Source organism: Polypterus senegalus, chromosome 6, assembly GCF_016835505.1.
Source record: "Polypterus senegalus isolate Bchr_013 chromosome 6, ASM1683550v1, whole genome shotgun sequence".
NCBI lineage: Eukaryota > Metazoa > Chordata > Cladistia > Polypteriformes > Polypteridae > Polypterus > Polypterus senegalus.
Window position 1 is genome coordinate 192,863,736 of NC_053159.1, and position 22,107 is coordinate 192,885,842.

At 46.7% G+C, this 22,107-nt stretch overlaps 2 protein-coding genes across 6 annotated transcripts in view; one reads left to right on the top strand and one right to left on the bottom strand.

Moving 5' to 3' along the window:
- Nucleotides 1–2,030: 2,030 nt before the first annotated feature.
- cdk15 (cyclin-dependent kinase 15) lies at nt 2,031–18,072 on the bottom strand. 3 transcript variants are annotated; one of them, XM_039755027.1, is made up of 13 exons: nt 17,926–18,072; nt 13,408–13,557; nt 13,039–13,133; nt 12,771–12,850; nt 12,245–12,339; nt 12,095–12,154; nt 11,457–11,580; nt 5,702–5,822; nt 5,318–5,411; nt 4,988–5,051; nt 4,027–4,075; nt 3,324–3,466; nt 2,031–2,238 (listed from the first exon to the last, which is right to left on the bottom strand). In XM_039755027.1, exons 1-13 carry the CDS (start codon nt 18,034–18,036, stop codon nt 2,141–2,143), a joined length of 1,284 nt encoding a protein of 427 aa, XP_039610961.1. In that variant the 5' UTR covers nt 18,037–18,072; the 3' UTR covers nt 2,031–2,140. The 3 variants fall into 3 exon arrangements, with proteins under 3 accessions (XP_039610961.1, XP_039610960.1, XP_039610962.1); XM_039755026.1 differs by having other exon boundaries at nt 12,095–12,157; XM_039755028.1 differs by lacking the exon at nt 13,408–13,557 and having other exon boundaries at nt 12,095–12,157.
- Nucleotides 18,073–19,275: 1,203 nt separating this feature from the next.
- Nucleotides 19,276–22,107, top strand: part of als2b (alsin Rho guanine nucleotide exchange factor ALS2 b) — a 60,665-nt gene continuing 57,833 nt past the window's right edge. For 2 of the 3 annotated variants that reach the window (XM_039757823.1, XM_039757822.1), the window contains exon 1: nt 19,276–19,414. The gene's annotated coding sequence lies outside the window, so the exon portion shown is untranslated. The remainder of the gene's footprint in view (nt 19,415–22,107) is intronic. The other variant, XM_039757824.1, reaches the window with a different exon arrangement.

Here is a 22,107-nt window from a genome sequence, read left to right on the forward strand (position 1 = left end):
CTCCTCTCATTCCCAGTGTTGCCACTTCATGCCATACCTTTTAATGCAATTCTATGCCATGATTTCTTCCATTGTGCCACCTGGTGCCAGCCCATGCTCTTCATGACAAGCAACTTGGAAGGCTTGGCACTTTGAGGGGCCTCAAACTGACTCTAGAGGAGTGGGCATCACAGAAGTGGCCTGGGCATTCCCATCATGTGAGAGATTCAGGCTGAGCATCTGCTTCATTTACAGCCCACCAGAGTCCAGGGGTGCCAAAACAGCCAGGCCCACAGGACCATTTGCCCCTCCTGCGGAGAGTGCGAGCTGCGGTGGGCCACTCTGTTGCTTCAGGTGACGGCCAGCCAGGCAGATGGTGGCCAGTTTCACGCCTCCCTGTGATCTCACACTGACCAGTCGCTTGTCCTGGGAATGGGGGGCTGAGATCAACTGGTACTGCGAGTTTGAGATGCTGGGACTCCTGAGTGTTCCCCTTCTGAAAGTCACTAATGGTCTGGGGACCCCTCTGTGTCGCTCCATCACCACTGGTCCCCAAATGGAGTTTCTGGGCTTAGAAGGCATCACTGGGACCCGGGGGCTCCTATGACTCCCGTCTTTTGTGACGGTCACTGGGCCACTAACACACCTGGGCACAGTTGGGTCTACAAAGTCACGTGTCCTGCCAATGTCCCCTCTGGTATGGTGAGTGTCTCTAGGGTCTCTGCGGTCCTGTTGATTTACTCAGCACTGACGTGGCTGCAAATATTTCAGGCATCCATGAGCATTTGGGGGCACAGTAGGGCTGTTTTTGCACCTCACCGACTGATAGTTTGGTGTTAATGGCCAAAGGGGCCGGACGCTGCCCTCTGGATAAACACTGGGGACCACTGGGGTCACGCTGGAGTTTGGATGAGCTGGCGGCCTGCTGTGTGTTTGTCGACGTGAAGAACGTCAAGAGGAAGTTGAGGTGACTGACCACTGCCCCCCTCTGCCCACCACGTCCAGCTGCTGAGCACCTAAATATAGAAGGACAGGCGGCCGAGTTCAAGATTCACAAGGAGATGGTGACAAAAGTCAAAGTTGAGATTGTTAGGAGGCCACGGCCATGTACTGGTGGTCATTGGTCAGAGGGGACTGCAGGCCCGAGGTCAGTCTTTCTGGCCATTTAGACCGAAGACCTGAGCCCCTTGGAGATCACTGGGTTAGAGTCTGCGCTCTTTATTACTGACCATGGCAGGCTTTAGGACCTCCGTGTTGACCACACAGACTGCAGATCTCAGCTCTGCTTCTCAAGGCTGTCCATTTGTAGATCACCCAGACGATCTCCTCAGTGCTGACCATTTTGAATTGCAGGCCTGAGCTCTTTCTTACTGACCATGGATGACTACCAAACCAAGCCACTCCATGCTGGCCACTGCAAGCTGTAGGCCTAAACTCCCAGGTGATGACCATTGAGCCTGCAGGCCCAATGTCCACAGTGCTGGCCATGTTAAGCCACAGGCCTGAGCGCTTTATTACTGACCATGGCAGGCCCAAGGTCCACAGTGCTGACCAGTTCAGCCTTCAGGCCTGAACATTTGCTGCTGCTGGTTCAAGGTCCACAGTACTGACCACATCAGACCACAGGCCTGAGCCCTTTATGACTGACCACAGCAAGCTGCAGACCCCAAGTACCTCAGAGCTGACCAAGCAGGCTGGATGTCCTCCTGCAGGCCTGGGGTGTGGCTCAGTGGATGGCCTAGTGGTCATTCCTAAAGCGACCCCCTTGCCACTGTCCACACATTAGCTCAGTAACCCAATTAAGATGTCTTTGCACAAAAGAACAATGGAGGGCTGAGAGATGAAGAGCCCAGCGAGGGGCCCTGTAAGCCCCCAGGCCCACTAATCCTATTTGTACAGCTGCTGGGCGTGCAGAGGATTAGATGAGGACCCCCAAAGGCCGCGCGGAGCAGGGGTCAGTCACCTGTCCCTACAGTAAGCGTGAGAGATAAGCCTCTGGCCGGAGTGGATGGCCTCAGCCTGTTAATCAATATGCAACTGGACACTGGATGTCAAAGTGGACGACGTCACCTTTAATGAATTCTGATGGTGGTGCCCACCGAGGTCAGTGGCTCTTCTGTTGTCTTCTGTTTGGAGTGTTGACCACTTGAAAGTGGCGGAGTCACTGCTGCTTTCTGCTCCTCTTGTTCTTCTTCAGCCTGAGAACGTCCTCCTCCTCTTCCTCCAGCCGCACTCCAGGGACAGTGAAGATGGACACCTCTGAAAAGAGAGGGGACGTTACACCAGTGTCACCAGTGGGGCCTGTGCCAGATGTTTGCCACTGAGCTGCTCTGCACTACTGGAGGTCACTGGGTGCCTCAGCAGGGCGCCCGCTCATTAACGCTGTCCTCATCAGCCTTCTTGTGCCGCCGGCCGCCGCCGCTCCTAATGAGCTCAGAGGCTCATTGGCACCTTTAATTGCCTGGCGGCCGCTGGCACACGGAGGCTCCGTTCGTTTTTATTTCGAGAGCTCTTTGAAGTCAGGCCGGTGCGGCCGTCAGTCGGGCTGCTCGTTTCTAAGTCTTTGGTCCGCGCCAGGCGAGGGTCTCAGCTCATTAGGCTTCTCGCTGAGATGTGCCTGGGCGGGACGAGCCACGCGGTCACTTGCAGGTCAGTGGGTAATTGCTGCTCTGTGGGCTGGGGAAGGGGCCTGAAAGAGTCTGTGGTGGACCTCGGCGTGACAGAGTCTGATCATCTGTGTGGACGTGGGCCTCTCAATCAGAGTCCAGAGACCACCTCACCAGTCTGCAAAGTCACGTCCACCTCAGATCAAAAGATCAACCCACCTCAAGTCCAGGGCTCAGTCCGTAGCAAAAATGGAGGTGAAGGTCAGGAGGAAATGACCTCCAGTCCAGGGGGAGACAGCCGACTCAGTGCAGGGCCGAGTCCACGGGGGCCACAGTCAGCACGGTGGTCAGTCCATGTGACAGGGGTTTCCAGCTGACATCACAGTCATAGATGACTTGCTCAGCCCATCTCAAGTGACAGGACAGAGCTGGCCTCTAGTGCTTTGGGGGACAGTCAGTGACACAGGAGGAGGTGACCACCAGGACAGAGGGAGACAACTTACAGTCTGAGGGTGGCAAGGCCACGTCCAGTCCAGGGGTCACCCATGTCAGAGGAGGAGGAGTAGGAGAAGAAGAATTGATAGGTGCCTTCTGATACCTCTGGGCTCCCCCCCGTGTCCATTACAGTCCCATCTGATACATCTGCTGAAGCAGACATCATCATCATCATCATCACTATGCCAGCCTTGGGGGTCATCCTGACTGGCACTGGAGCGTCCCCTGCTGTTCATGACGTACCTTTTGGCAGCTGCAACAGCACTGGGGGCAACAAGCTGAAATACCCATGTCTGAGGGTCTCGGCCGCCGACAGCCGGTCCTTAGGGGCACACCGGAGCAGCTGCCCGGCCAGATCCTCGGCCACTCTGGACAGCCTCCCAAGTCTGGAAAAAGAGTGAGAGAATGAAAGAGTGAGACAGACGGGTTAGAGAAAAAGAGAGAATGAGGGAGAGAAAGTCAGATGAGTGAAAAGGGGGGAGTGAGAGAAGGAGGAGAGAATGAGAGAGATGGGGGGTAGAGAAAAAGAGAGAGAATAAGGGAGAGAAAGTAAAAAGAATGGAAAGGGGGAGTGAAAAAGTGAGAGAGGGAGGAGAGACTGAGAGGGAATATGTGTGAGAAAGAAAGAGTGACATAGATGGGTGGGGGGTAAAGAAAAAGAGAGAGAAAATTAAAAGTGTGAAAAGGAGGGGGAGATGAGAGAGTAAGGGTGTGAGAAAGGGAGAGAAACAGAGAGACAGAGAGGAAAAGAGAAAGGGATAGAGAATGAAAGATTCAGAGAATAAGAGAGAAAAAGAGTGAGAGAGTGAAAGGGTAGAAGGAGAGGGAAATAGTAAAAGAGAGGGGAAATGGAGAGAGTGAGAAAGTGAAAGAGTGAGATAGAGGGGGAGAGAGAAAGTGAAAGAGTGAGATAGACGGTGAGCCAGGAGTGGACTAGTCAGCTTACCTTGGCCAGGTGTCCCGCAGCTCTGGAGGTGAGTGGAGTGAATGCCATCCTGCAGAGAAACATCCGGTCAGAGTGAACTCCACTGACTGCAGGCCTAAAATGGAGCCCCCTACCCACTTAGCCCCCTGGCTACCCTCTGCACCCACGTACCGTCGAGTTTGGTCGAAAGGAGCAAAAAGGCACCAGGGAGTGAGTGGAGGTTTGCCCCTAAGATGGGTGACATGATTAGTGTATACGTCTAAGGGTGAGCAAGAAGAGCATGAGTGTGAGTGTGCCAACAGCACTCTGAGGCTCTCTGTCTGGAAAGAGTGAAGTGAGACGGAGAGCAGCATTGTGAGAATCAGAGTGAACAGTTTGAGACACCAGCGTGTACGTCAGGCGTGACAGAGTGAGAGAGGGCTATCAGAGGTCACTCTCCCTGTGTTAAAGGTGAGAGGAGTACACATCTAACAAAGCTTGGGTGCTCTGTCCACTTTGGTCACCCTGTAGTTTAAACGGGTCACTTTCACACGACATCAGTGGTGTGACTGCCCTGTCCCCAAGTGGGAAGTCCCTGAACCTTTCAACAGTGCTGTGTTTGCATGGGAGTGCTTCAGGAGTGACAGCACACAGCTATTCCTGTCTCTGATTGAACCCTGACCTGTAAAGCACGAGTGGCCTCTCATTGCTGGCTTCTCTGGCCATCTTTAGGCACTCAGCCCTCTAGTGACCTCTGCTGGCCAACCTGGAGAAGAGTCCTGAGGAGCAGAGGAGCACGGCACTGGCGGTTTATGCTAATGCAGTGTGCCATCTGGTGGCAGGGACTGGTGATGTCACCCTCGTGTTCTGCTGACTGCCCTCCCATGCCATCCACCTCACTGTCCCTGGTGAGCCTCCTGTCCACACGAGCTGCGAATGAGTGACACAGCCTTCTACTATCAGGAAGCCATGACGAGTAAAGACAAATCTCCTGACCACTGACCTGCTCGGTAGTTGGGCAGCCGGCTCACTCCTGGCCAGGTGTCTTCTGTTGGAACACCCAAAACCTGCAGCGGTGAAGGACATATTGGTCATATCAGTATCACCCATGTACCCTTTAGGTGTGGCCAGCCCTCCCATCCAGGTGAGCTCAGGTGAACACTGGCCACCATGACTGGCTGTCCTCAACCAGGTGTCCCAGATGAGTCCAGGCCACTGTAGTCATTGGCTTACCATATATGAGTAGCCCACAATCCACTACAAGTTACACCTCAATTAACAGGTGAGACACTCACCATCCTGGAGGGGGCGCCGTCTTTTCAGTTTCACTTACCCTCCAGATCATCTGCAGCAGCTCACAGGCATCTGTGGTTCCTGGGAATGCTGGGACTCCCTCGAGCATTTCGACAAACACACAGCCTGCACCCCTGGAGAGCACAGTGGGACATGTCTCAGAACAAGGCAGGGGTATTGAGACTGGGCATCAACAGTAAAGTACTATTAGCCAGGAGACCAGGAACACTCCCACCCTGCCCAGGTTCAAAATCTGGCACCATCTGGGTGGCTCTAAAAGCCAAAGACCACTCCAGATTCCATATTAGGACTTTATATTGTGATTGGGGATAGTGACTCAGTGGTCTCCAGGCTGTCCTGTGCCATGCTACTTTGGAGCAATGACATTGGCACCCTGCAGGGCGGGTCTCAAAGATCTTCTTACCAGACATCTAGTGCAGCAGAGTAGTCTGTGGACCCGAGCAGGACTTCGGGCGGCCGGTACCAGAGCGTCACCACCTCAGAGGAGTAGTTATGACTAGGAACAGACTGGGCGCGGGCCAAACCTGGGATGACAATGACACATGCTTCAGCATTGGTTGCTACTGTCCGTTGTTCTGTGAACTGTGCCACGTGAGAAGAGTGCAGTCTGGGCACCTGCAAGGTGAGCTATGCCAAGCATCACCCTCCTATCCACCACATGCAAAGATCTGATGTGAGGGAACATCATGATCTGGTGATCCAAGCCAGGCCAGATGAACGGGTGCTGTACCCGTGTTCATCCTCACTGTGCCCATTCCACAGAGTTTAGGTCTGAAGTTCTGAGGAAAACATAGCAAGAGACAGTGGGTGAGACAGGAAGAAGGACATGTCCATCGGTCCAGTCCAGAAATCACCAAACTGGAAGAAAGCCCAATGGCCCAAGCTGGACTCCACTGCTCAATTCACCTGTTGAAAGGGACCCTCGCCTCGCCAGCTCATTAGTAGATCAACCCAAATGGGGGCAACGTCATACATTCTGTGGGTCAGCCACCACTGGCACGGGGATTACCTGCATTATTTAAAGGGGGCTTTTCCCATCTGGGGCCCCAAATCTTTTAATGTCATTTTATACCATGTAACCTTTGAGCAGGTGAGTCATCTGTAATACTGGTGATCAGAGTGCTGAACTGATGGTCATGGCGTGTTAGACGTCTACAGGTGACATACTTGTGGTTAGTGGACAGGTGTACTTGCGATGGCTGCAGTAGTGATGTGCATGTTACCTGAGCACAGGTGAGACATCTGATGCCCTGCCATCCTGGTCCACACCAGTGGTGACTACTAATAATCATTGACATGTACCTGGGCACAGGTAAGCAGTCTACAATACTGGTAATGTAGTATGAATTTGAAATGAAACAACTCCGATGACGTTGAAGTGCAGACTTTCAGCTTTAATTCAGTGGGTGAACAAAACGATTACATAAAAATGTGAGGCAACTAAAGCAGTCATTTCAGGGGCTCAAAAGTAATCGGACAATTGACTCAAAGGCTATTTCACGGGCAGGTGTGTTCAAGTCCGTCGTTATGTCTTATCAGTCAAGCAGATAAAAGGCCTGGAGTTGATCTGAGGTGTGCTGCTTGCATGTGGAAGATTTTGCTGTGAACAGACAACATGCGGTCAAAGGAGCTCTCCATGCAGGTGACAGAAGCCATCCTTAAACTACGAAAACAGAAAAAACCCATCGGAGAAATTCTACAATATTACGAGTGGCAAAATCTCCAGTTTGGTACATCGTGAGAAAGAAAACAAGCAGCACTGGTGAACTCAGCAACGCACAAAGACCTGGACGTCCACAGAAGACGGTAGATGATCGCAGAATCATTTCCATGGTGAAGAGAAACCCCAAGTGAACAACACTCTCCAGGGCTTGGTCGGCGTATCGATATCAAGTCTACCATAAAGAGAAGACTGCATGACAGGAAATCCAGAGGGTGCACTGCAAGGTGCCAGCCACTCATAAGCCTCAAGAATAGAAAGGCTAGATTGGACTTTGCTAAAGAACATCTAAAAAAGCCAGCAGAGTTCTGGACAAACATTCTGTGGACAGATGAAACCAAGATGAACCTCTACCAGAATGATGAAGGCAAGAAAAAAGGATGGAGAAGGCGTGGAGCAGCTGATTATCCAAAGCATAGCACATCATCTGTAAAACACGGTGGAGTCAGGCAGTGTGATGGCTGCCAGTGGCACTGGGACACTCGTGTTTATTGATGAGGTGACACAGGACAGGAGCAGCCGAATGAATTCTGACGTGTTCAGAGACATCCCGTCTGCTCAAATCCAGCTCAATGACGTCAAATTGATTCATGATACAGATGGACAATGACCCAAAACATACAGCCAAAGTAACCCAGGAGTTTATTAAAGCAAAGAAGTGGAAACTTCTTGAATGGCCAAGTCAGTCACCTGAGACCTCATGTATAACGCTGTGTGTAGAACTCACACTATGACATGACCTAAGCCGAAATGTGCTTACGCACAGAAAAATCAAGTTGCAGGAATCTGTGCATTCGCCCACTTCCGTGTTCTTCCGCTCCATAAATCACGGTCAGCGTGAAAAGTAACGCTCGTGCACGCGCCTGCTGTCCCGCCCCGACTCCTCCCAGAATTACGACTCTTTAAATATGCAAATCAATAAAAATAGCCCTTAAGCTCAGCGTTCTGTGAAAACACAATGGAAAAAGCAAGAGGGAAAATGGAAGAATTTCAGCGAACACCAAGTGGAGGCAAAGGAAAAACGTCCTATTTGTTGGCTTAAACAGTGGGATAAACAAGAAAAGGAAGCTGATCGAGTGACATAGCGTGTCGGAGAAACTCAAAAGCTCAAGTTCACAAAGTCGCACAGTGCCGGAAATAAAAAAGAAGTTGTCAGATATCAAAGTCGCCGTGAAAAGGGGAGTCGTAGCCCACCGTCTGAGTGTCACAGGAAAGCTTATTAGGGTACAGAGAAAAAAAAAATAGGGACGCAGTGGGGAAAACGCACGAAATGTCAACTTCAATCTCGAACTGTCCACTTTATTTTGTCATTAAAGCAGAACATCATCAACTTCATCTTAAAATCGTTTCATTAACCAGTTTCTCAATCCCATCGTAACTAAAGTCGCACGTTAAATGCTTTGTTTCGTATTTGATCTTCTTTGTGCTCTGTGTGTCAATCACTACGTGCTTCTGTTCTTTCTCTTCCTCCGACAGGACACAGAATCCATGACATTCGTGATATTACAGCTCTCTGAATAATTAAAATACTGAGATGTATACGTGGTATCATTTTCATGATGATAGGAGTTAAAGCAGGTTATTAAACAGGGGAAGACGGTGGCTCTGTGATTGTGCGAGACCTTCGATGAATTTATTGTAGCAGTGCTGTCTCTCTCAAACGTACTGACCTCCAATTCCTGTCCTTCCTTTTCTTTCCCCAAATACCCAATCGCCACACAATCAGCTCTGTAATGGACGTTAAGTCATCTGTAAGCTTACAACAACGATTCTTGAAAACTTTTAAGGAACATTGAAATATCTTCATAGTACGTGTTTAAATATTCTATCCGTCTATCCTTCCAGTGTCGCGTCAGCCCCAGAAAGAATACAGCGTGAGGGTAGGATCAAACCGTGAACTAGCTAGCGCTGCGGCACCGTGTCCTCACATGTTTAATTATTAACAATACAGATTATTTAAATGAAGTTAAAGTTTTATCTGTATAATATAATCAACATATTTTGCTGCATTTCATCTTCAAAATGATCTCGTCATCATATGTAAATACGCGCTTTATAAAGTGGCACAGGTTGTGTCATATTCTAACTGTAGTTTCCAGTGAGGTGATTGTTCTTATAAGTCCTAACAGTTCTACGAGGAGCAATCGATTGAGTGCGTTTAGAGTTCTTGGGATTAAACTGTTTGTGAACCGCGAGGTCCGTACAGGAAAGGCTCTGAAGTGTTTGACATACGAGAGCAGTTCAAATAGACTGTGTGCATGGCTGAGACAGCGTGTGCTTAATGCTGTATACCAATAATTCTCTTTCCGATCAGCTGCTGCTGTGATTCCCACTCAGATACAGTGATACAAATACTCCGAGTGCTGCAGTGAGAGGAATATGGAAAAGGATGATCGGCTGTGGCAACTCCTAACGGGAGCAGCTGAAAGAAGAAGAAGGTGCAGTGAGAGTAACAACGCTAAAGCAGTTATGGTATTTGGAATACTATGGCTGTTCCCTGGACCATTATATTGTTACAAGTTAATTACAATCAGATGCATTACACCAATAAACAATATGCGGTTAGTTTCAGTGTATTTATAAAGCCGCGTCAGGAAAATAATGAGTAACCACACAAGAACAGTAGCATTGCTTTGACGCTGGGTGCCGCCAGTCTGCAAAGTCGAGCGGAGAACTTGCGTACGACAAGGCATGAGGTACCGTGGAAAAGTGTGTGGCTTTACGCCAAGTGTAGGTTTTATACAGCGCGATTTGAACGTGGAAACGGGCTTACGCAACATTTCTGTGCGTACGCACCGTTTATACATGAGGCCCCTGATCTTAACCTAACTGAGCGTCCATTTCACTTTTTGAAGACTAAACTTCGGACAGAAAGGCCCACAAACAAACAGCAACTGAAAGTAAAGGCCTGGCAGAGCATTAAAAAGGAGGAAACCCAGCGTCTCATGATGTCCGTGAGTTCAAAACGTCAGGCTGGCATTGCCAGCAAAGGGTTTTAACCAAGTATTAGAAATGAACATTTTATTCCCAGTTATTTAATTGTCCAATTACTTTTGAGCCCCTGAAATGAAGGGATTGTGTTAATAAATGCTTTAGTTGCCTCACATTTTTATTTAATCGTTTTGTTCACCCACTGAATTAAAGCTGAAAGTCTGCACTTCAACGTCATCGGAGTTGTTTCATTTAAAACTCATTGTGGTGATTAATGTACAGAACAAAATGAGAAAAAAGTTGTCTCTGTCCAAATATTTATGGACCTAACTGTACCTGTGGTCAGTGCTTGACCCTGGTAAATGGACAGGCGTGTTTGTGACTCACATGTTACCTGGGCACAGGTAAGCAGCCTATAATACTGGTAACCTACCTGGTCAACAGTGTACAGGTGAGTCGTCTGACATACCTGTGGTCAGTGCTTGACCCTGGCAAATGGACAGGCGTGTTTGTGACTCACATGTTACCGGAGCACAGGTGAGCCATCTGATGTCCTGCCATACTGGTCCATGGAATGGTACACTGGTGATGATATTCATAATGCACAGGTAGCCAGCCCATCTGTAACACTGGTGATCAGAGTTCTACCCTGGTCAACAGAGGAGTGTACAGGTGAGTCGTCTGACGTAAGTGTGGTCAGTGATTGACCCTGCCAGATGGTCAAATGTACTGGTGATGTCTGCAGTGTAATGATTCACCTGAGCACAGGTGAGACATCTGATGCCCTGCCACACTGGTCCACACTGGTGGTAGTGACTATTAGTAATGCTTGGCATGTACCTGGGCACAGGTAAGCAGCCTATAATACTGGTAACCTACACTGGTCAACAGTGTACAGGTGAGTCGTCTGACATACCTGTGGTCAATGCCTGACCCTGGTAAATGGACAGGTGTGTTAGTGACGCACATGTTACCTGAGCACAGGTGAGTCATCAGATGTCCTGCCACCCTGGTCCACACCAGTGGTGACCAGTAATACTTATTGACATGTACCTGGGCACAGGTAAGCAGCCTAGAATACTGGTAATGTACGCTGCTCAACAGTGTACAGGTGAGTTGTCTGACATACCTGTGGTCAGTGCTTGGCACTGGTGTATATCTGATGACTGCAGAGCAATGACTCGCCTGGGCACTGGTGGGTTATCAGGCGTCCTAGTGGTCACTTTGCTAAATTAGTCCATAAAGGAGTAAAAACTGCAATAAGGTAACTAACATGAGAATGGCAAAAGGTGACCCATCTGAAACAACACTGACCACAGCACTGTGCTGGTCAGTGTGCAGGTGCCCGCTAGGTGACTTTTGTATTATGACTGATGACTGGCCTCACTGGTGTTGGTGACTGGCATAAAAAACTGACAGGGCAGGTAACCCTTCTGATATGCTGGTCACAGCTGAGCGCCATAATGCACTGGTGCCAACTTTTTCACTTAAATGCCAGGCTACTCACTGAAGTCTGCCAGCTTCAGTTCACCCAGGTAAGTGAGAAGAAGGTTCTGGGGTTTGATGTCCCGGTGCAGAATCCTCTGTTGATGGATGTACCCCAGTCCTCTGAAGAGCTGGAACATGAAAAGCTGTGGGTGGGAGGAAGAGGGTGGTCAGTAAACAGGGCAGACTGGCACATGGCAGTGCACTCCGGTGCCTGTCGATGTTGGATTAGAAGTCACAGGGCTGCCACTCGTGGAGTGCACTTCTCCATTTCTCCTTACTAGCCGTCACAGGTGAGCCCCCTGGACGCGTCTCCATCAACACTGAGTTAGAATTGACACAGGTACATCCTTCATTGTGAAAGGCACTATATTGTTGCGCTGCTTTCCCTCTACTAACTGCAGTGGTGCAAACTTATTTAGCTCTGTGGCGCCCGTACCTTCATTCTTTCTCACCTCAGACAGGCAAACCCTCAGGCCATTGTGCTTTATGGGCTATGCCCACTAGAACTGTCAGCTGTTGGCATTGGTCATGGGCTTCAAGGATCTTTTATTCCCCCTTTTAATTAAGTGCTTTTTGACATGACATTGCATATTTTTGGCAGCATATTGTATGCCAGGCCAGATGGCTATCACTGTGCCACTAACCCGAGTGCCTTACCTTCACGTTGCTTGGGCGCAAGCCTCCCGGGTGCTGAGTGATGTACTGTGCCAGGTCAGTCTGCTAGAGAGACAACAGTAGATGTTTAGGAGCGGGCATTACAGGGATAGCCGGCAGACAAAAGAAGAGATGCCCTAAGGTGCCACTCACCACATACTCAAAGACGAAGGTCAGGGACTCGCTGGTGTGGATGATGTCGTGTAGAAGAACAATGTTGGCATGCTTGAGACCCTTCAGCAAGGAGGCTTTTATCAAGGAAAAGAGAGAAAATGGAGGAGGTCAGTGGGCAGCTGTCATGTGGACACCTGGCCATCTGGTCCTAAAGACAATTGACCCCCCTCAGCCTAAGAATGATGTCATCACGGATTCAACAGGTAAACCCCTCACCCCTTCACCCCCAGCCTGAAAGCTATGCCTGCCACTCAGCCAGCTTGTGGCCAGTCAGAAGGGGCACTGGGCACACAACTGCAGCCAGGCTTAACCCCAACCGAAGGACACTGTGGTCATAGGAGAATGAAGAGGGGGACAGTGGCCACAGCTGACCTATAGCTGTCCTTGTGGACACCTGGCTTCTCTCCCATTTTAGACACCACTTGGCACCTTCTCAATTCACGCCACCTCAGTGGTGACCTGCTCTGGTGAAACACCAGCTGAGTTACTTAAGGTGGCACTTTACCCTCTCGAATGGCGGTGAAGGGGATACCCTCCTCAGTCTTCAACCTGATGACCTTTAATGCCACAAGCTGCCCGTTGATCCTGGAAGGAGAGGAGAGATGTGACACTGTCAGCCATATCTGTTATATAGTGCCTTTCATATCTATCTATCAGTTGATTATATAGTGCCTTTCACATCTATCCTTATATCTATTTATTAAATGCTTATACTTTCTTCCATTTCTTTCCATCTGCTATACAGTGCCACCAAAGGAGCGCTTCCCACTGACCGGCTTATGCCTTTGAAGACTGTCGAGTAGGCGCCATCTCCCAGCTTCTCCAGGTTCAGGTAGGACGTCGCCATTCCAAACTGAAGGCCGCTTCTCTAGAGGCACAAGAGAACAAAAACCATCAGGTGAGTACTGGGAGAAGAAGTGGACAGGAGCGCCATCCACAACAGGGTCAGGACAGCTGGCGATGGGGCACTTGACAGGAGTTCACCTCCAGATTTAAAGGCAGGAGGGGAGTTCACTTTGAGGTCAGGGCATTCAAGATCAGTTGGCCCCAATGGCTTACAGGCATGAGAGATCTTTTTGAGGTCTGAGGGTCTCTGTCCCCTCTGACTGCATGTCTTGTGGCCCATGGCACAGTGTCCTCACCCACTGGTGTCCAGTGTCAAAGCTTCTTCCTCTCAGCGGCTCACTGTTCCTCCGTGGCCTTTCCACCTTCGGCCTCCTGACCTGCAGGGTGTGGTAGCGGCTCGGCTGAATGGCCCCTGAAGAGAATGTGGACTCAGCGAGGGGAGTCAGCTGGAAAGTAATAACATGTGACATGTTGGGTGACAGAAAGAGACACCGACAGGAGACTAGCACTGGGACTGGTGTGTCTGGTGAGACCACAAGAGGACGGGATGTGATAGTTAGAGGGGTGAGGAGATGGACACTGTGTTTATCAGACGCTTCATTCAATACTTCTGTGGGCGCCTTGAGGGACAACTCAAATGGACATCACTGGACACAATGTGCTGGACACTGATAGATATCAATATAGCTCTCCTTAACAACTGGCCAAACACTCTTGAGGACATGCTGAGGGTCTGTCCCTGTTTGACATCCCTGATCACGTCCAAGTGTGGCTGCTCAGTATGTGGTTCAGTAACAGGACGAGACACACATGGAGATGGCCAGCTGAAAAGGCTGGAAGCCGTCACAGTCAAACATCTGACTGGTCACTTTGGGGCTGGGTCTACCTTGAGCTCAATTGGCTATGATGACTGGACTCTGAATACAGTGACCAGAATTCACATCCAGCAACTCGAGTGGGGACGTGTGACTAAGGGAGCAGCCTGAGTGAAAGAAACAAAGACAGATAGATGTGGAAGGCACTATATAATAGATAGATAGATAGATAGATAGATAGATAGATAGATAGATAGATAGATAGATAGATAGATAGATAGAGTGAAAGACACGATAGATAGAGTGAAAGACACGATAGATAGATATATAGATAGATAAATAGATAGATAGATAGATAGATAGGAAAGGCACTATATAATAGATAGATAGATAGATAGATAGATAGATAGATAGATAGAGTGAAAGACACGATAGATAGATATATAGATAGATAAATAGATAGATAGATAGATAGATAGATAGATAGATAGATAGATAGATAGATAGATAGATAGATAGATAGATAGATAGATAGATAGATAGATAGATAGGAAAGGCACTATATAATAGATAGATAGATAGATAGATAGATAGATAGATAGATAGAGTGAAAGACATGATAGATAGATATATAGATAGATAAATAGATAGATAGATAGATAGATAGATAGATAGATAGATAGATAGATAGATAGATAGGAAAGGCACTATATAATAGATAGATAGATAGATAGATAGATAGATAGAGTGAAAGACACGATAGATAGATAGATAGATAGATAGATAGATAGATAGATAGATAGATAGATAGAGTGAAAGACATGATAGATAGATAGATAGATAGATAGATAGATAGATAGATAGATAGATAGATAGATAGATAGAGTGAAAGGCACGATAGATAGATATATAGATAGATAAATAGATAGATAGATAGATAGATAGATAGATAGATAGATAGATAGATAGATAGGAAAGGCACTATATAATAGATAGATAGATAGATAGATAGATAGATAGATAGATAGATAGATAGATAGATAGATAGATAGATAGATAGATAGATAGATAGATAGATAGATGAGATAGATAGATAGATAGATAGATAGATAGATAGATAGATAGGAAAGGCACTATATAATAGATAGATAGATAGATAGATAGATAGATAGATAGATAGATAGATAGATAGATAGATAGATAGATAGATAGATAGATAGATAGATAGATAGATAGATAGATAGATAGATAGATAGATAGGAAAGGCACTATATAATAGATAGATAGATAGATAGATAGATAGATAGATAGATAGATAGATAGATAGATAGATAGATAGGAAAGGCACTATATAATAGATAGATAGATAGATAGATAGATAGATAGATAGAGTGAAAGACACGATAGATAGATATATAGATAGATAAATAGATAGATAGATAGATAGATAGATAGATAGATAGATAGGAAAGGCACTATATAATAGATAGATAGATAGATAGATAGATAGATAGATAGATAGATAGATAGATAGATAGATAGATAGATAGGAAAGGCACTATATAATAGATAGATAGAGATAGATAGATAGATAGATAGATAGATAGAGTGAAAGACATGATAGATAGATAGATAGATAGATAGATAGATAGATAGATAGGAAAGGCACTATATAATAGATAGATAGATAGATAGATAGATAGATAGATAGATAGATAGATAGAGTGAAAGACACGATAGATAGATAGATAGATAGATAGATAGATAGATAGATAGATAGATAGATAGATAGAGATAGATAGATAGATAGAGATAGATAGATAGATAGAGATAGATAGATAGATAGATAGATAGAGGCAGATAGATAGATAGATAGATAGATAGATAGATAGGAAAGGCACTATATAATAGATAGATAGATAGATAGATAGAAAAGGCACTATATAATAGATAGATAGATAGATAGATAGATAGATAGATAGATAGATAGATAGATAGATAGATAGATAGGAAAAGCACTATATAATAGATAGATAGATAGATAGATAGATAGATAGATAGATAGATAGGAAAGGCACTATATAATAGATAGATAGATAGATAGATAGATAGATAGATAGATAGATAGATAGGAAAGGCACTATATAATAGATAGATAGATAGATAGATAGATAGATAGATAGATAGATAGATAGATAGATAGATAGATAGATAGATAGATAGATAGAGTGAAAGACACGATAGATAGATAGATAGATAGATAGGAAAGGCACTATATAATAGATAGATAGATAGATAGATAGATAGATAGATAGATAGATAGATAGATAGATAGATAGATAGATAGATAGATAGGAAAGGCACTATATAATAGATAGATAGATAGATAGATAGATAGATAGATAGATAGATAGATAGATAGATAGATAGATAGATAGATAGGAAAGGCACTATATAATAGATAGATAGATAGATAGATAGATAGATAGATAGATAGAGTGAAAGACATGATAGATAGATAGATAGATAGATAGATAGATAGATAGATAGATAGATAGATAGGAAAGGCACTATATAATAGATAGATAGATAGATAGATAGATAGATAGATAGATAGATAGATAGATAGATAGATAGATAGATAGATAGATAGCACTATATAATAGATAGATAGATAGATAGATAGATAGATAGATAGATAGATAGATAGATAGATAGAAAGATAGATAGATAGGAAAGGCACTAGATAGATAGATAGATAGATAGATAGATAGATAGATAGATAGATAGATAGATAGATAGATAGATAGATAGATAGATAGATAGATAGATAGATAGATAGATAGATAGATAGATAGGAAAGGCACTATATAATAGATAGATAGATAGATAGATAGATAGAAAAGGCACTATATAATAGATAGATAGATAGATAGATAGATAGATAGATAGATAGATAGATAGATAGATAGATAGATAGATAGATAGATAGATAGATAGATAGATAGATAGGAAAGGCACTATATAATAGATAGATAGATAGATAGATAGATAGATAGATAGATAGATAGACAGATAGATAGATAGGAAAGGCACTATATAATAGATAGATAGATAGATAGATAGATAGATAGATAGATAGATAGATAGATAGATAGATAGATAGATAGATAACCCGGGTTCGCTTCCCGGGGTCCTCCCTGCGTGGAGTTTGCATGTTATCCCCGTGTCTGGGTGGGTTTCCTCCGGGTACTCCGGTTTCCTTCCACAGTCCAAAGACATGCAGGTCAGGTGCATCGGCGATTCTAAATTGTCCCTAGTGTGCGTTTGGTGTGTGGGTGTGTGTGCTCTGCGGTGGGCTGGCCTTTTGTTTCCTGCCTTGTGCCCTGTGTTGGCTGGTTTTGGCTCCAGCAGACCCCTGTGACCCTGTGGTTCGGATATAGCGGGTTGGATAATGGATGGATGGATAGATAGATAGATATGAAAGGCACTATATAATAGATAGATAGATAGATAAGAAAAGTGCTTTATAATAGAAAAACAGATAGATATGAAAGACACTATATAGCCAGGTCAGAGTTCTTCTTTAGTTTGACCAGCTTAGATAGATGGACACTGCCCACTGACTGCAGTGACCTGAGTTTACATCCAGAAGCTCCAAGTGAGGATGTGTAACTAAGAGTGCTGGCTGCCAGACACTTTGGTGGAGACTGGTTGGGAATGTGCATGGCACTGCTGGACCCACCCTTGGCTCTTTGCTGGACACTGCTCTGGACTGCTTTATGCTGGACTGGTAAGATGGGTCACTCTTGAAGTTGCGCCTAAGGTCTTCCTGGCCTAATCTCTGTCACCGGCCTCCTGTGATGTCCAGGTGATCTGGTCATTCTCCCCACCCCTCAGTCCCCCTGCCCTCTTTTCTCAATGACATGCTGAGTTCACCTTCCCCGTCCCACTTAATGGACACTACTTACCAGGCCCATGGTCAGCTGGTCAGCCTACCTGCTCTGGTGCCACAGCTGATTCCTCCTCGATGGGTGGTGCCCACAGGCCACAAGGGCAGCAGAGGCCCCTCGACTTCGGAGAACCTGTCCAGCAGTTCTGGCGCTGCATGCTGCTCTTTCAGCTGGCGTCGGCCTCTGATCACATGGTCGGCTGGTGCCTCGCCTTGAATCCCATGACTTTGTCTGCTGCTTCTCATAGCTGGGCCGGCCCCCTCAGTGATGGAGGGAGGGGGGTCCTCTGGAGGGCGGCTCTGACACTCTGGGACTGGCCATGAGTTGAAGTGGACAAAAAGGATCTGTCCAGTGCCTCTGGGTGTCTGAACAATGGGACCTGGCCATCTTGGGTACCCAAACGTTACTGTGACCAAGTTGAGCCTGTGACACCAGTCTGCACTGAACACAAGCTGCCAGACCCACTGACCAGTTAATACCTGATTGAATTTCTGCCATTTTACTGAGCAACTGTCCAAATCATTCTCCTATCTAGGATCACAACCAGGGCCACAATGTCCAGAAGGGTCACGCCTGTGTTGGGGTCTCCCTGTTAAATTTAGGGCAGATTTCAGAACCCTCCATTAGATAAAAGGCCTTGGCCTGCCTTTGCTTAGAATGACTTGCACCAGTCTGCTTGAAACAGGGACCACCTATTGGTCCTGGACCAATTACTGTCACAGTGGAAGTGAGTGAGTGACGCAGTTCTGTTGTGCCACCACTGATCTAAATCGAGTAACCCGAAGTCGTTGTCAATTGAACAACAGCCATTTCCAGACAAGAAAGCCAAATTCTAGGGGGCGCTGTTTCCTTTAGAAGTGCCGAATGTGCTTTATTGGCTGTCAAAGTAACTGACGTGAGTTACACCCGCTGAGGGCGTGCCGGACGCGGTTGTGGGTGTTGAGTCACACATTAGAAAATCATTTTCCCGAGCAGCAGTGATAGTGCGCCCCCTGGGGTCAAGCGCAAATTTAGCTGCAGATGTGTTCTGGCAGGGTGGCGCGTTAGCGCTTTAGACATTCTGTTTTCAAATCTCATGCCCGGTCGTTGTCTGCCTAGAGTTTGTTCGTTATCCACGCATTTGTGCTGGTGGTCTCCTTGGCCCTGTAAGTGTTTAAGTGAGTGCGTTCTGTGATGGACTGGCACTCCGTCCTGCCTTATGCCAAGTGTTACCTCGATATGCTGGTATTACATGAATTAGGATTAGCGGCCTTAAGAATGTTACGTACTTGCGTCGTAAAAGAAAAAAAAATAATAAAAAAAAAACATGATGCACCGTCTGTTTTCGCAAAACGCCTTTTTAACCCGACGTGCAGCATGACACTAAGGGGCTCCCGTAATCGAGAGTGCGGGCTCTGTTGCTGTGTAGCTGCGCATGCGTAGGCGAGAGTGCGGGTTCCCCTTGAGTCAGAACGCTGAGTTCGGGCGGGCAGAGCAGACCTGACGTAAACAATCGTGGAGCCATCGACAGCTGGACGAGCGTCACTGGAAGGCAGGTGAGCACTGAAGTAGTGTCCGGGGGTCCCGTGTTTTTGACGACGGTGAGCTGGAGGTGCTGTCAGCGTCTTTCGTAAACAGTCACCGTCGCATAGGGTGGTAAGCTTTGGAGTGGCGTAAAGCTCGTGGGGATGCAAGACGTGTTAAGCCACCGAGTGACCGCCCGCTGCTCCCGCGTACGAACCACTGGACTCTCTTCTCTCGACAGTCCACAGCTACTATGGTGTCGTTTTGGAGCTCCACCCAGCCGCGGCTCGGGTTACTCCTTAAAACGGACGCAACATCGGGGGGCTATAGCAATGCGGGGGGCCGCTGCCCACTTCCACAAGGCTGAGTGAATGTTGAATTCTATAGCGTCCGCACTCACTATGCGCGTGTACGTGTGCGCGCCACACTAAGACGAAGTTTACACTTAAAGCACCCGTAAAGTTTGGTGTCCACTCTCCTTGATTAGACCTCGCAACATTATAAGCTGGACCTACAAATTCCAGAGGAGAGCCACTAGAGTGACCCCCCGGTCACTAGATTGTCCGGTGCCAGGGAGCGGAGGTGAAGTCGGCCTTCCATAAATCGCGTTGTACCCGGGTGTTACTCTGCTGACTCATCCCATTTCTGACGTGTGGCAGATCGGACAGAGTCGTGCGCTCATGGAGGCGAAACACTGACCTTTGTGGGGCCAGGGTTTAGGGACCTTGAGAACAAGTGGCACACTTTACCAGATTGTTGGATTGTAGGCAGTGCTGCCCCCTGTCATCATATTCTGATTTAGTGTCAGTTTTTCTGCCTAAAGCCTTAACTTCCTGCTGCTAGTCATTTTTATGAAGGTATTGTGGGTCAGGTGGAGTTCTCATGGCACCTTAAACGGGTGAGAGGTGTTGGCTGTCTGCGTCTGGAATGCTTTTAGAGCTCAAGACATTTAATAAAAGTGAGCAGAAACCGTACACGTATTGCACACTTTGAGCAGAACATCCTTTGATGTGTAGCTAGCTGTCTTTACAGTATGCTGTGCAGTAATCTAACATACATAATCCGCCACAATATTAACACTCCTGCGTAATATTTTGTGGGTTCCCCTCGTTCTGCCAAACAACTGCAACTTGTTGAGGCTTTGACTCCACAAGACCTCTGAAGGCGTCCTTAGGTATCTCGCACCAAGATGTTGGCAGCAGATCCTTTCAAATCCTGTAAGTACGGAGGTGGTGCCTCCATGGATTGGTCTTGTTTTTACGACACTTTCCAAAGATTTGGGGAATATGGAGGCCAAGTCAACACTTTCAGCTCTTTGTCATGCACTACGAACGATTCCTGAACATTTTTTTTTTAGTGTAGCAGGGCGTGTTATCCTGCTTTAAAAGACCACTTCCATCAGGGAATTGCCACGAAAGTGTGTATGTCACGGGTGTCGAACTCCTGTCCTGGTGGGCTGCAGTGGCTGCAGGTTTTCATTCTAACCATCTTCTTCATTAGTGACCAGTTTTTGCTGCTAATTAACTTCTTTTGATTTATAGTTTTAATTAACTTAGACAACTAAGGGGCCAGAGTTCTTTTTATTTAATTAACAGCCAAAACAATAATGAGACACAAAACGAGCCACCACATGACCAGCTCACCTGTGCCTATCACATAATACCTGGCAATAAAGAAAGGCGAGGGTCTCAGTAAGGTTGATCTATCAGGTCACCAAAATATTTTGACGATGTTCTTAGAAAAAACAGTTTTAGAAATGTCTGCTGTGGCAGAATGAGAGCAGCAACAAGCTGTGGAATTAAATAACGGGTTTAATAAACGGCAAGAATTGGCTTCTAATTAAGAGATTGGTTGGAGTGAAATTGCTTGGAGTTTAAAATCCCAGTTTAGCAGGACATCTGTGGGCTTGTTTCACATCTCATTTCTGTTTGGCTGCCATTTAATGAAGAAACGAATCAATTCAGAGGACTGAATCCTTAAAAACAAGGCTCTTAAAATAAAGGGAAAAGATGTTAATTAGCAGTGAAAACTGATTAGGAAAAGGGTTAGAATGAAAACCTGCAGCCACTGCGGCCCCCCAGGCCCGGAGTTTGACACCCTTGTCTGCAACAATCTTTAGGTAGATGGTACTTGTCAAAGTTACAGCCACATGAATACGAGGGCCCAAGGTTTCTCAGCAGAACATTGCCCAGACTATCATACTGCCTCTGGTGGCTTGCCTGCTTCTCATACTACAACCTGCTGTCATCTCTTCACCAGGTAAATGACACACATGCACCCGGGCGTCCACCTGATCTAAAAGGAAATGTGATTCATCAGACTAGGCCTCCTGCTTCCATTGCCACATGGGCCAGTTCTGACACTCGCGTGCCAATTGTAGGCACTTTCGGCAGTGGACGGGGGGGAGGTCAGTATCGGTCCTCTGACTGCTCCACTCTACGCAGCAAGCTGTGAGTCGTGACACCTTTCTGTCATTGTCAGCATGACGGTTGTCAGTACTTTGTACTATAGTAGCTCTTCTGTGGGCTTAGATAAGATGCCTTGGGTGCCCATGACCCTGTCACTGGTTCACTGGCTACCCTTCCTTGGACCACTTTTGGTAAGATGCTAACCACTGCATATTAGGAGCACCTCGGAAGATCTGCCATGTTGAAGATTCTCTGACTCGGTTGTCTAGCCATCACAATTTGGCCCTTGTCATAGTTGCTCAGGTCCTTACGCTTGC

Bases quoted from the DNA above. Each gene is read 5' to 3' on its own strand.
- cdk15 (XM_039755026.1), bottom strand. From the start codon at position 18,036: ATGCAGCGCCAGAACTGCTGGACAGGTTCTCCGAAGTCGAGGGGCCTC. The intron at 12,851-13,038 runs GTCAGTGGGAAG...CTCTCCTTCCAG, and splicing joins GTCTTCAAAGGCATAAGCCG to GATCAACGGGCAGCTTGTGG. The intron at 12,158-12,244 runs GTGAGTGGCACC...TTGTCTCTCTAG, and splicing joins CCTTCGTCTTTGAGTATGTG to CAGACTGACCTGGCACAGTA.